This window comes from Littorina saxatilis, linkage group LG4 (genome assembly GCF_037325665.1).
Source record: "Littorina saxatilis isolate snail1 linkage group LG4, US_GU_Lsax_2.0, whole genome shotgun sequence".
Lineage (NCBI taxonomy): Eukaryota > Metazoa > Mollusca > Gastropoda > Littorinimorpha > Littorinidae > Littorina > Littorina saxatilis.
In genome coordinates, this window is record NC_090248.1 from 29,840,200 (window position 1) to 29,854,245 (window position 14,046).

At 39.2% G+C, this 14,046-nt stretch overlaps 1 protein-coding gene across 1 annotated transcript in view; it reads right to left on the minus strand.

Annotated features, from left to right (window-relative positions):
- LOC138964447 (coatomer subunit gamma-2-like) overlaps nt 1-14,046 on the minus strand; it is a 47,012-nt gene that overhangs the window by 28,208 nt on the left and 4,758 nt on the right. Inside the window, exons 5-11 of the mRNA XM_070336404.1 lie at nt 11,896-11,975; nt 11,097-11,172; nt 9,778-9,870; nt 9,305-9,391; nt 8,806-8,922; nt 8,004-8,044; nt 7,555-7,756 (exon numbers count right to left, since the gene is read on the minus strand). Coding sequence (XP_070192505.1) covers nt 7,555-7,756; nt 8,004-8,044; nt 8,806-8,922; nt 9,305-9,391; nt 9,778-9,870; nt 11,097-11,172; nt 11,896-11,975 — 696 coding nt within the window. The remainder of the gene's footprint in view (nt 1-7,554; nt 7,757-8,003; nt 8,045-8,805; nt 8,923-9,304; nt 9,392-9,777; nt 9,871-11,096; nt 11,173-11,895; nt 11,976-14,046) is intronic.

Consider the following 14,046-nt stretch of genomic DNA (forward strand, 5'->3'; position numbering starts at 1 on the left):
AACTGTCTGTGAACTTAATTTCTCGCTATGGCATAATGCTAAACGGTATTTTTCGGAAAGGTAGAGCGATGTTCGAACATTAGCGTCTGCTCGCTTTCAGCGCGTTTGCAATGTTCACTTTGATACGTCACCTCTGCCCCGGTCGCGTTGAGTTAAGTTATCCTTCGTTCATCGTGTGACGGGTCAATGGCCTTCGATTTGATCTGTGATCGGCCCCCGTTCGGATTGGGGGAATAAATCTCACGATTAAATCGCCCGTGTGATTCCAACTTATGGAAAGTAGCCTCCTTTAAAAACTCAACTGGGGCGGGGATGTAGCTCAGTCGGTAGCGCGCTGGATTTGTATCCAGTTGGCCGCTGTCAACGTGAGTTCGTCCCCACGTTCGGTGAGAGATTTATTTCTCAGAGTCAACTTTGTGTGCAGACTCTCCTCGGTGTCCGAACACCCCCGTGTGTACACGCAAGCACAAGACCAAGTGCGCACAAAAAAGATCCTGTAATCCATGTCAGAGTTCGGTGGGTTATAGAAACACGAAAATACCCAGCATGCTTCCTCCGAAAACGGCGTGTGGCTGCCTAAATGGCGGGGTAAAAGAACGGTCATACACGTAAAATTCCACTCGTGCAAAAAACACGAGTGTACGTGGGAGTTTCAGCCCACGAACAAAGAAGAAGAAGAAGAGAAAAACTCAACTAAATCTTTTTTAAATTAAAAAAAAAGCCGACCTACCGACACTTATCTTTTTTGGTCACATTACCCTACACCAATGTATATTTTTGTTTGGCCTAACCTGTCTTTGATGATAGCATATCCAGCTTTTTGTGAAAGTTGATGGCACTGTGGACGGGACATTTTGAAAACCTCAGACATGGGACTGGTCCGATTTTTATCGGAATTCCGATATTTTCCTTAGCTCACAGACCATTCTTGAGATCGATGCAAATTCGTTGAGAAAAAAAGGGGGGGGGGGGGGAGTTGGTATGAACCGTTCAGCTGAAGCTGTCTGCGTCTGAAGTCAGTGCATTCGCACCCCAGCACTCGCGTGAACCCATAGGTGGTGGTATGAACCGTTCAGCTGAAGCTGTCTGCGACTGAAGTCAGTGCATTCGCACCCCAGCACTCGCGTGAACCCATAGCAGTATCATGGGTCGCGTTTGATTGGCTGTTGATCTCCGACGATTATTGCCGAGGCTTAATTATTCACCGATGGTTGTTTTGATTGGCTCCCGATCTCCAAACACCGTAGCATCATGGCGTCTGGATTCCATATTGTTTTGTCGGCTGTGGAAGCTCTTACGATCGACGACCAAAGTGTGAAAAACAAGTGGAAAGCCAACTGGCTGTCAGAAGAAGTGACTGTCACTATCAACAAGAAAGAAAGGCGCCAGCTCATTGGCGACAGTATCGCCAAAATATCCATTCCCGGTCAGGCCGTGTGCACGTGGTGCGACAACGGCCACTGCGTGGTGAAATACGGACTTGGTGGAAAAAAGGTGTTGGTTCGTCACATTGAAAGCAAGAAGCACAGAGGGCTCTTGGAAGCACGTCTCTCTCTCTCTCTCTCTCTCTCTCTCTCTCTCTCTTTCCCTCCATCCTGTCTGCGCTGAGCCGATGACCCGCAGTTGCTGGTAGGCCTGAATAAGGAAAATTAACACCTCAACTCAAGGCAACTTATAGAGGAGGTGCACTCTGTTCAGACATTGTAGCAGCTTTGATGAGTTATCTTGATTGCTTTTTGGCTCACGTAAGTGTAGCCTATGCGATCGTAACTTTGTCTGTCTGTGCGTGTGTATGTCTGTGGTAGAAACTTTAACATTTGAAGACGTCACATTATGGCGTAAGAGGGTTAGACGTCACGCGAAGGAATTACTGAAAGTCTCGGTCATTGTCATTTTGAGCGAGCCGAGACTAGTTGGCAGTCGTGTCCCTGTAAGTTACAGGCTACATGCAGACAGACAGATCTAGATCTATAGTGTCTCGCTTTCTTGCACAGTGTCACCTATGCTTACTGTGTGTGTGTGTATGTGTGACGGAGTGATTGAGTTTGTGTTACTGTTTGTCGATTTCTTACGTGAGCCTTGAAGGCTTCGCCTCTTGTTTTCTACATTGTCATTATCATGTGATTACAGGCACCTATGGATGTGAAGCAAAATGTTTTGTTTAAAATGCTAAAACATATTATTCTTGTGGTTTTTATAGCTTTTTAAAAAGGCATGATCTATTTTTTTGCTATCAGGAGAGGCCCCAAAATGGCCTTTATAATTCTAAAAATCATTTTCCGTCAGGGGGGCAAAGCCCCCCTGAACCCCCCACCGGGGCGTTGCCCCTGGACCCCACCAGGGGCCTGAGCGGCCCCTGGACCCCGGCTTAGTTTCCTACTTTTTGAACATTTGCTGGTCTCATGCCTGAAACCTCCAGTCCTATGCGCATGTGATCAGCAATGTCAGAAACTATATAGGGACCTCCCATTAATGTTGTGGATCGTCCATAATTGGGCAGCCTGCTTCATTCCTCTGATTTGGTTGGTTACGTTTCTTTATCTTTCTGTTTGCAGCTGCAGTTAGACGTACATTTGCCAATGCCACATAACAGGAGCTGGACGCGGCCCTGGCTAATTGGCTGACATCGCAACGGGACAGGCAGATGCCACAGCAGCCTGGTCTTCAAGGACAAGGGAACGCTAATCAGGAGCATTTGTAAGGACATGCAGTAAGCTACGGCTGCCTAGAGTGTAATTTATTATACAGTTTGTCTATGACATATTCAGAACGTTGCCTCCAATTTCAAACCAGTAGTTGCTATTACAGGGGAAGACATCTTTTTCTCTTCTTCTTCAGCGTTCCTAATCCTTTTCTCTGAAGAGAAGCTTTTTTTTTTTAAGCCAGTTTTGTGAAAACGTACACATAAAATACATGCCTTTTTTGATCATCTATTGTCATCTCCAGAATCAGTATATATATATGAAAGAACATGGTATTAAAAGAAAGTTCAGTATTTCAAGCACATGGTTCACGCAAAAATATCACAAGTTCGTAGGGAAAGTCTCAGGGCTAGGAAGGCAAGGATGCATCCTCTGTGTCAATCATTATTGCCACTCAATACTTTGAGGAGACAAACCCAATGCTGGCGTGTCGAAGAAGATAGCCACAGCGGGCTTGTCAAGTCAAAGTATCATACCATATCCTCAGCATATCAGTTACTATCCCAATGTATGCCAGCCGGTCTAAGAAATCTTTAAACCCTAATAGTCAGTCAGCCAGTGCAATTACGTACAGATCATCCCCTGTAATCTTTAGAATTAGTATTTGTGTAAGAACATGGTTTTAAAAGGAAGTTGAGCATTTCCAGCTCAATGTGCAGGAAAAATATCCCAATCCCACAGGGAAAGTCCAAGGGCTAGAAAAACACAAAGAAAAGCATGAATCGTCTGGCGTGTCGAACAGGACAGCCACAGCGAGCTTGTCAGGTCAAAGTATCATACCGAATCCTCAGCAAATTATGAGTATTTATGAAAGAATATAATTTTTTTTTAAAGTTCAGCATTTTGTGCACAAAAAAGATCCCAAGTTTGCATAGAAAGTCTAAGGGCTAGGAAAATTAGAAGACAAGGATGCATCCTCTGATTATCATGATCGATTCTTTGATGAGAGAAACCCAATGCTGGCATGTCGAAGAAGACTGCCACAGCGGGCTTGTCAAGTCAAAGTATCATATATTCTCAGCGAATTACAAATAACTATCGATCCCTATGTAGGCTAACTGGACTAAGAGGATGTTAAACCCTAATAGTCAGTGCAGAAGGCCTTTTTGATCATCCACTTTAATTACAGAATCAGTATTTGTGTAAGAATATGATTTTGAAAGAAAGTTCAGCATTACCTGCTTACATGAGCACGTAAAAGTTAGCAAGTTTACAGGGAAAGTCTCAGGCAAAGCCCAGTTAAAACAAGTTTTTTAATATCGTGTTGCAAACAAAATTGGTTTGTTGGTTTTCATGGTTTTTGCTCGACCACTGGAACCAATTATATGTAATCATAAATAAAATTAAAAAATGTATGCAAAGCTGTCTGTTTCACTTGATGTGACACTGAATTTGCACAACCTTTTGGCGCTAGGGTGTCTTGTGGCGGTCATTATCAAACTAAGAATGACAAGATAGTTATTTGATTTTTCAAGTAGAGAAAACTGTCTTCTTTAATTATGTACGAGAAATCTGTTCTGTGTACTATAAGTACAGTTACTGGAAGCGAGGTATTATACTTTTCAATAATTGTTAGACACATGTCATATGCATTTAGGGCACAGATGTCCCTTTGTTTATCTGATCTCGAAACGGCACTCTGCCTCATTTGATGCTCACTGTGTATATTTTTTAAAAATTATTCCTCCCATTTATGCATATGTAATAATTTTGATCGTTATAATAGACCGATTAATTGATTTTGCGAAATGTTCATCATGTCCATTGATTTTGTTTTGTTTTGTGTGTGTAATTGTAAGGCACTTATGCATTGCTGACTAGTTATACTTCTAGCAGTAGCATCGCAACAAAAGCTACAGTACAGGGCATAAGACGACTCCGTTTTTTGTGAAACTTAATTTTAATTCCTATATTTTTTTATGAAAATGTACTCAATGTAGTCAATGTGTAATTTTGTGATACAGTATTCTTTAAGCATTTCAAATGCAGCTACAGGATAGGGCACTATTAAGGTTACTCTCCTGTGATGTTGACCATTTTTTAATGTGCTCAGTGATTTTGACCTTTTTAATAATTGACTATATAATTATGTACAAAATATAAAAGCACTTTGCTAGACAATGAGTATTTGTTGGTGATACTTCAAACATTGGAGCTACAGGATAGGGCACTATTAAGGTGACTCTCCAGTGATTTTGACTTTGTTTTATGACTGTATATAATTATGTACACAATATAAGGGCACTTTGCTAGTCCCTGAGTATTTTTTTGTGATACTTCAAGCATTGCAGCTACAGGATAGGGCACTATTAAGGTGACTCTCCAGTGGTTTTGGCCTTTTTTATGTGACTGTATATAATTATGTACAATATAAGAGCATTTTGGTAGTCACTGAGTATTTTTGGGTGATACTTCAAGCATTGCAGCTACAGGATAGGGCACTATTAAGGTGACTCCCCAGTGATGTTGACCTTTTTTTATGTGACTGTATATAATTACGTACAAAATATAAGAGCACTTTGCTAGTGAATGAATATTTTTTGGTGATACTTCAAGCATTGCAGCTACAGGATAGGGCACTATTAAGGTGACTCTCCAGTGATTTTGACCTTGTTTTATGTGACTGTATATAATTATGTACAAAATATAAGAGCATTTTGCTAGTCCCTGAGTATTTTTTGGTGATACTTCAAACATTGCAGCTACAGGATAGGGCACTATATTAAGGTGACTACAGTGATTTTGACCTTGTTTTATGACTGTATATAATTATGTACACAATATAAGGGCACTTTGCTAGTCCCTGAGTATTTTTTTGTGATACTTCAAGCATTGCAGCTACAGGATAGGGCACTATTAAGGTGACTACAGTGATTTTGACCTTTTTTTAATGTGCTCAGGGATTTTGAACTTTTTATTATGACTGTATATAATGTACAAAATATAAGAGCACTTTGTTAGTCCTTGAGTATTTTTTGGTGATACATCAAGCATTGCAGCTACAGGATAGGGCACTATTAAGGTGACTCTCCAGTGATTTTGACCTTGTTTTATGTGACTGTATATAATTATGTACAAAATATAAGAGCACTTAGCTAGTCCCTGAGTATTTTTTGGGGATACTTCAAACATTGCAGCTACAGGATAGGGCACTATTAAGGTGACTCCAGTGATTTTGACCTTTTTTTATGTGCTCAGGGATTTTGACCTTTATGACTGTATACAGTATAGTATAACTATGTACAAAATGTACGAGCACTTTGCTAGTCCGAGTATTTTTTTGTGATACTTCAAGCATTGCAGGATAGGGCACTATAGGTGACTTTCCAGTGATTTTGACTTTTTTTTATGTGACCGTAAACAAGTGATATTGACCTTTTGTATGTGACTATATGCAGAAAGTGAGAGCTCTTTGAAAGTAGATGTGAATTTTTGTGAAACTACAATCCTTGCAAATGCAGCAACAGGAGAATGCACATAAGTGAATCACTGTATTGTGAGATTCTAATTCTTGTTTATGTGCTCCTGTAATTTTTGTTAAATAGTTTTCATATTATGTTTTTTAAGCATTTGCGGGTACTTTTTTTGTGTTAGTTTTTTAAACTATAGTATACTTTAAAGCCTTTTTTTCCCTTAATGTGCATGTGTGTTTGGCTGACTTGGGAGTATTATTCCTGCTGTGACTTTGTTTCATTGATTCCTTACGGAGAAAAGATACAAGTTGGCTTATTATTATGATATTCAATATAAAGTATGATCTTCAGACTGTTGTTTTGTCTTTTGTTGTGTAAATATGTGTGATTGAGTGTGTGTCTGTGAGGTTCGAAGTATCGGTTAAACATATGACGAAGAGATGTCATTCAAACAGTAAACATATGACATATAGCTGACAATGTCATTTGTGATATGGCAAACAAATGATTTACATATGTCGGTGTCACTTGTAATGTGGTGTAAATGAGGATTTCATATGACAATGTCACTTGTGATGTGGCAAACTAGTGTTTTTGACATGTCATTTTCACCTAAAAACCATATGGTATCCATTCCAAAACCATTTGCAATTTATCTATGACTGACATATGGTTTTACTATATGATTTCCACATGCCATGTCATATGTTTGTCATATGCTGGGCATATTTCTCTGCTGCCTGGGCCTTGACCTTGATCATATGTGACCAAATGTGTCTCATGATGAAAGCATAACATGTGCCCCACATAATTTTTAAGTTTGAAACAGTTATCTTCCATAGTTCAGGGTCAAGGTCACTTCAAAATATGTATACAATCCAACTTTGAAGAGCTCCTGTGACCTTGACCTTGAAGCAAGGTAAACCAAACTGGTATCAAAAGATGGGGCTCACTTTGCCCTATATATCATACATAGGTGAGGTATTGAATCTCAAAAACTTCAGAGAAAATGGGAAAAATGTGAAAAATAGCTGTTTTTTAGGCAACATTTATGGCCCCTGCGACCTTGACCTTGAAGCAAGGTCAAGATGCTATGTATGTTTTTTGGGGCCTTATCATCATACACCATCTTGCCAAATTTGGTACTGATAGACTGAATAGTGTCCAAGAAATATCCAACGTTAAAGTTTTCCGGCCGGCCGGCCGGACGGCCGGCCGGACGACTCGGGTGAGTACATAGACTCACTTTTGCTTCGCATGTGAGTCAAAAAAAGAAAGAAATCTCAATTTTTCCCTTCCAGACGCAATTCAACACAAATAGTTGAGTTAACATTTAACTACCAGTAGCATACCGATTGAATGAGAAGTCGATATATTTCACAAGAAGCAAGCACAGCAAGGGGAATCTTACAAACAGTTTTGATCTCAAAATGACCGACCTTGTTGAGAGTTCTGACAGCAGCAAAGCGGAGGGTGGGTTTGGGAGAACTGCAGAAGAGTTGCAGAACGGAGACAGCAGGTGCCAGGTCTTTGGCGGTGGTGTTCTTCAGTTGCACGATAGCCTGGGCAGCCTCATAGATCACCATTTCGCTCTTGTGGCGCAGGCAGCTCTCGATGAAGTCAAACATGGGGCTGCCAGACCTGAAGCCGATTCCAGACCAGGATCGAGAAGCAATTGAAGAAAATTCAACAAGCTTTTCAATTACACACTACAAAGAAGGAGTTGGAAGGAAAATTTCTGTTTGTACAGTAACCCCATTTCAGATTCAGGAAAAAAGCACATCTTAGTCATTAGGAGAAAAGAGAACAAATAAAGTAAAGGGGGTCCTTATTCCCTTTCATGTACACTCTCTACCAGACAAGAAAAGTAAAGCAAAGGCTTTCTTACCCTGCATCCTCTTCTTCAATCAGCTTCGTTGCAATGCGGATCTGAAACCAGATACATGGACAAGAAATTAAATAAAAATCAATATAAATATTGTAAAAAGTATTTCTGCTCCCAAGAGAAAGAAAGTTACAACTTGTCTCTTGCAAGAAACAACAGCTATCTCAATGATATGCTGATGACATATTTCAGTCTGGGCTTTATGAAATGCATACACAGTTTCTTCTTTGTTTACCAAAGAATAATACTACTGAAATGATTCGAGATGCATTACTCTGAATAAAGTGATCACGCTCACCCTTTTCCAAACTAGTTACAAATACTGACTCTCGCACAGACCGGTCACCATGTCACACCAAACAGTCAAACCAAGTCTAAAGCAATTCTAAATTTCATTTAACTTCAAGTTCAACAAAAACAAGTAAAATACAGTGGAACCCCACTGGAACATCCAAATATCTGAGAAATTCAGGTCTTAAAAAGGAGGGAGTCTTACATGGGGGTAAATTTACAGAGGATATGAAGAGAAAATGGGAAAAAGTAAGGTCTTACAAGGGGGGAGGTCTTAAAAGGGGGTTCCACTGTACTAGAATTTCTGGTTAAGACGATCCATGTTGATAATCCAGAAAAACATGTCATCACGACACAAAGAAACAAGAAAAGCAAATGCTTCCACCTGACCCGCAATCGTGGCCCCCGCCCCTACCTGAACCACCTTACCCCTTAGAAGACTCCCTCCCTTTTTTGAGACATTTTCAAGACCCTGTTTACTCAGGTGAGTTAAAAAAAAGCAGTGCATACTGACCAGCAGGCAGTAAGCGTACGGAGACTTGAGTGTGTGCTTGGAGAACTTGCTGACCAGCTTGGTGACGGCCAGTTTGTCGTTGCGACGGATGTGGTACAGCAGGCCCAGGGCATGGTACTGAAAGCAATTACCAAGGTCGTTGTTGATAAAAGCTTGTTACTATTTCAATGAAAGATTTAAGCTAAAAATAAAATAAAATTTGAAAATATACTAAAATGTCTAACATGGATAAAGTTGGAGTGTGTGTGTCTTCATTTAAGCTTATCACAAAGAAATTGGGCTCACAAAGAAACAGAATAAAAGCATGAGTAAGCAATAATTCATTCACCGGAAGTAAGAGAATTTATTCGAGAAGGAACATAAGAATGGTTGGAACTTAACAAAATACATGGAAGCACAGAGAGATACAGGAGAACAGAAAAATAAAAGTAAAAATGTATCGAGTAGACTAGAACGAAGAACAAAAATGCTTCATCAAATTCACTTGAATCATAAATACCTGAACCATGATGTTGTCGCTGTTCACAGCCTCCTGCGCTTCATTCACCCAGCGTTTGGTCACATCTTGGCTTGTCTTGCTCAGGTGCTGTAAGTAATATAGTCAGACACAAATACATTCAACGCAAAGAAAAATGTCATGCCTTGCACACATGATTATTCAGGAAGTCGAGAATGCACATACCTTTTCATCCTAAAACTGTTGCTGAAGTAGTTTTTAACAAGACCTGTGCTTTATTTGTTTATTTTTAGAATGTGAATGCAGTCCCCGATTTCTTCCATTACAAGTCAGACAAAAGGAAGCATTAATCAAAAGGTGAAAACTGTAAAGCATCATGTAACTCACACTTGACTTTGCGTTAATCTATTTGAAAATATTGCATGATGAAACTGGTCCGCTTTTTTTTACTAAACCCTATACTGTGCAATGTCAACATACAACAGAACTTCAAAAGAAATGAAAGAGATACTTACCAGAGAGGAGGTAAGAGCGGCACTGGAGACACCGGGCACCTTGTCCACAATAGCCTGTTTCATGTATCGCTCAATGCTCTGAAGCATGCTGGTCTGTAAAATGTAGAAGAGTGAAGCACAGGTATTAACAATCTAGCTGTAACTTTGCGAGATGAGTAAACCTAATCATGTAGTCAAACAAAAACACACACAAAAACAAATAAATAAAGTGGCTGTAATGATTCAGATGCAGCATTAGAAACTAAGAAACACAGAAGCATTCATTCAGATCAGACTATAACCACCATCAATCCCCAACGCACGTATCATTTCACTCATCACCTGATCACAAATCCTCACTGATCTAGACATGATGGCAGTTTTAGAATGAGATTTTATCTTGACTACACAACACTGTTTAAAATAATCATAACTTAGCATTGAATGATTGATTCAGCAGTGACTATCACAGAAAAATTGTAAAACAAGAAGGGCAAAGCCCATACGACTCACATGCTTGACCTAAACCTAGCAATGACATCATACACTAAGAACTGCTTTACACATTTTTCCTACCAAAATACATGTGACCTTGACCCAAGGTCAAGGTCATCCAAGGTCATGCAACACAAAGCTGTTAATTCAAGACATAGGAAGTACAATGGTGCTTATTGGCTCTTTCTACCATGAGATATGGTCACTTTTAGTGGTTCACTACCTAATTTTGGTCACATTTCATAAGGGTCAAAGTGACCTTGACCATATGTGACCAAATGTGTCTCATGATGAAAGCATAACATGTGCCCCACATAATTTTTAAGTTTGAAACAGTTATCTTACATAGTTCAGGGTCAAGGTCACTTCAAAATATGTATACAATCCAACTTTGAAGAGCTCCTGTGACCTTGACCTTGAAGCAAGGTAAACCAAACTGGTATCAAAAGATGGGGCTTACTTTGCCCTATATATCATATATAGGTGAGGTATTCAATCTCAAAAACTTCAGAGAAAATGGGAAAAATGTGAAAAATAGCTGTTTTTTAGACAACATTTATGGCCCCTGCGACCTTGACCTTGAAGCAAGGTCAAGATGCTATGTATGTTTTTTGGGGCCTTGTCATCATACACCATCTTGCCAAATTTGGTACTGATAGACTGAATAGTGTCCAAGAAATATCCAACGTTAAAGTTTTCCGGACGGACGGACGGACGGACGGACGGACGGACGGACGTCCGGATGACTCGGGTGAGTACAGACTCACTTTTGCTTCGCATGTGAGTCAAAAAGGTTCGGGTTCCAAGGTCAACTAATTATTGTACATTGTATAGCTGCAACTTACATCAGTGATGGAGCACAGAGCTCTGATGGCAGGCCCTCTGAACTGGTCTTCTTTTCCCGTCATGTCCTTCATCAGACTGAAATCACAATGACAAGTGAGCTCAGACAACTAATAGTTAACATGCGGACATCAAACTTATCTTCCAAATTTAAGAAAGTATGTAGTTATTCCACGTGCGCTCTTATCTATACAAGATACATACAAGAAGTTTTATTGTCCTCGTCAATACAAGGAAATTTGGCATGTGTGTGGCAAGACATAATACACTGATACATAGACATTTACAAAACACAACTGAAGTTCAATATCAGCACACCCTTATGCAACATGTGCCCCTCGGACGTACGCAACCCACAATTCACCCAGCCATACAGCTCCACATGCACTTACTCATTCATGCAGCACTCTAGCACCCGGCCATGTACAACTCACACACTGGAACTACAGATCTACAAATGACAGAACTTGACTGAAAAGGTGTGAACACATGCATGTGTGTATGTGTGAGCGCGCTAATGTAAAGTACTAAAACCTGGAAGTTAGTTAAACCGATCTACCTCAATCTTACAGGAGTTTGTCTCGTGGAAAATTAGACCAATGATTTGGAGAAATAATAATGGCAGCACAAAGTAACAACCACTGACTGACACTAACAGCTCTCTTATTAAGATGTGATAACCAGATTAACATCATTACCCTCTAAACCAGCAGCCTTTTCCTGTCCTACCCTGACACATCACCTAACAGACGCCAAAATCACATCCTCATAATTATTAATCATAACAAATAATGTGCTTACCTGCTGGTGACGATGATGACGTCATTAGCAATCTTGGACATATCCTTGATTCCCATGTACATAAGTCGCCGCAGAATGGGCTGAGCAACAGACACAATATTTGTATGATGTATCAGTTATACTTGTTCAGTAGAATTACATACATGTGCAGGAACGTTGCAACAGTAGAACCCTTCTTTTTAGACATAAAAAAACCTGAGACAATCAGGTCTTTCAGTTACATCGGAGTTAGTGGAGGTAACTTCATTGAGGTTATGAACAGAAAATCTGAGAAAGCAAGCTTTTAAATGGGTGAGGGGGGTATTAACAGGAGGGTTCCACTGTAGTATTTTTTTCTTCCGCAAATTTGTCAGAATGACCACCAAAGTTTTCGGCAGTTCTTGGCATTGAAAAATTGTGGCAATTCTACCTCAATGACAACAAATTCTTCAGCGATTTGAATTAAACTTTGACTGCAGACACCAATCGACACCCTTGCAAGTACATGTCATATCCACAGCTATAAGCCACAGGATTTATTAAGGACAAAGTGTGAGAAAGGTCCTTCCTTACATAATGATACAACCGTAGATTTGTTAATAAGGTTTTCAAGTCAAAGAAATACCTGCCTATGATTTCTTCACCCTTAATCAATGAATTGGCTATCTCTAATCATCTGCACTCAATAAATATATATGGTCAGGAATCTGTCAAGGTGTCCAAATGCAAAAATCCTGTTCTGGATACTTTTATTACTTTGTATTTTATTCTGTTTTTAAATGACTACAATATAAACAATACAGTTATGAAGTATTCCTCATGCAGATTCTATCCATACCAAATTTATGTCTGTCAGTCGTCTGGATGCTGAGAAAATTGACTTTGTTCAAGAAAAAAAGCACCTTTTTGGGCACACAAGGCGTTACGCGAAACACATGGTACATTGAATAACCAAGTTACTGATAAGGGTATCATCTCAATCTAATTTTTAATAGGTCCAGAAATGGATGGAGAAACATATGTTAGATTAATGAAAGTTTGATCTGAACATAGGTTTTGGATTTTGAGCGTTCTTTTTTAGCTGGTCTGTATGTTACATTTGGTGTAAATAATCATGAAACAAGTCGCGTAAGGCGAAAATACAATATTTAGTCAAGTAGCTGCCATTTTTCAGCAAGACCGTATACTCGTAGCATCGTCAGTCCACCGCTCATGGCAAAGGCAGTGAAATTGACAAGAAGAGCGGGGTAGTAGTTGCGCTAAGAAGGATAGCACGCTTTTCTGTACCTCTCTTTGTTTTAACTTTCTGAGCGTGTTTTTAATCCAAACATATCATATCTATATGTTTTTGGAATCAGGAACCGACAAGAAATAAGATGAAAGTGTTTTTAAATTGATTTGGACAATTTAATTTTGATAATAATTTTTATATATTTAATTTTCAGAGCTTGTTTTTAATCCGAATATAACATATTTATATGTTTTTGGAATCAGCAAATGATGGAGAATAAGATAAACATAAATTTGGATCGTTTTATAAATTTTTATTTTTTTTTACAATTTTCAGATTTTTAATGACCAAAGTCATTAATTAATTTTTAAGCCACCAAGCTGAAATGCAATACCGAAGTCCAGGCTTCGTCGAAGATTACTTGACCAAAATTTCAACCAATTTGGTTGAAAAATGAGGGCGTGACAGTGCCGCCTCAACTTTCACGAAAAGCCGGATATGACGTCATCAAAGACATTTATCAAAAAAATGAAAAAAACGTTCGGGGATTTCATACCCAGGAACTCTCATGTCAAATTTCATAAAGATCGGTCCAGTAGTTTAGTCTGAATCGCTCTACACACACACACACACACACAGACAGACAGACGCACATACACCACGACCCTCGTCTCGATTCCCCCCTCTATGTTAAAACATTTAGTCAAAACTTGACTATGTATGTAAATGTAAAAAGGGAAACTATCTTAAAAAAATTTTCTGGTCAAACTTACTTAAAAATCATTGCAGAGGAAAGTCATTTGGTAGGATGATTGTATTTTTTTTTTAAATTGAGCGAAAAAGTTGTGTTTGATGTAATTTAATTGTACTTCTATGTATGTTAAATAATGCCATAATACACAAAAGTGTGTGTTTTCTTATACCTCAGACACCTGGTAGTT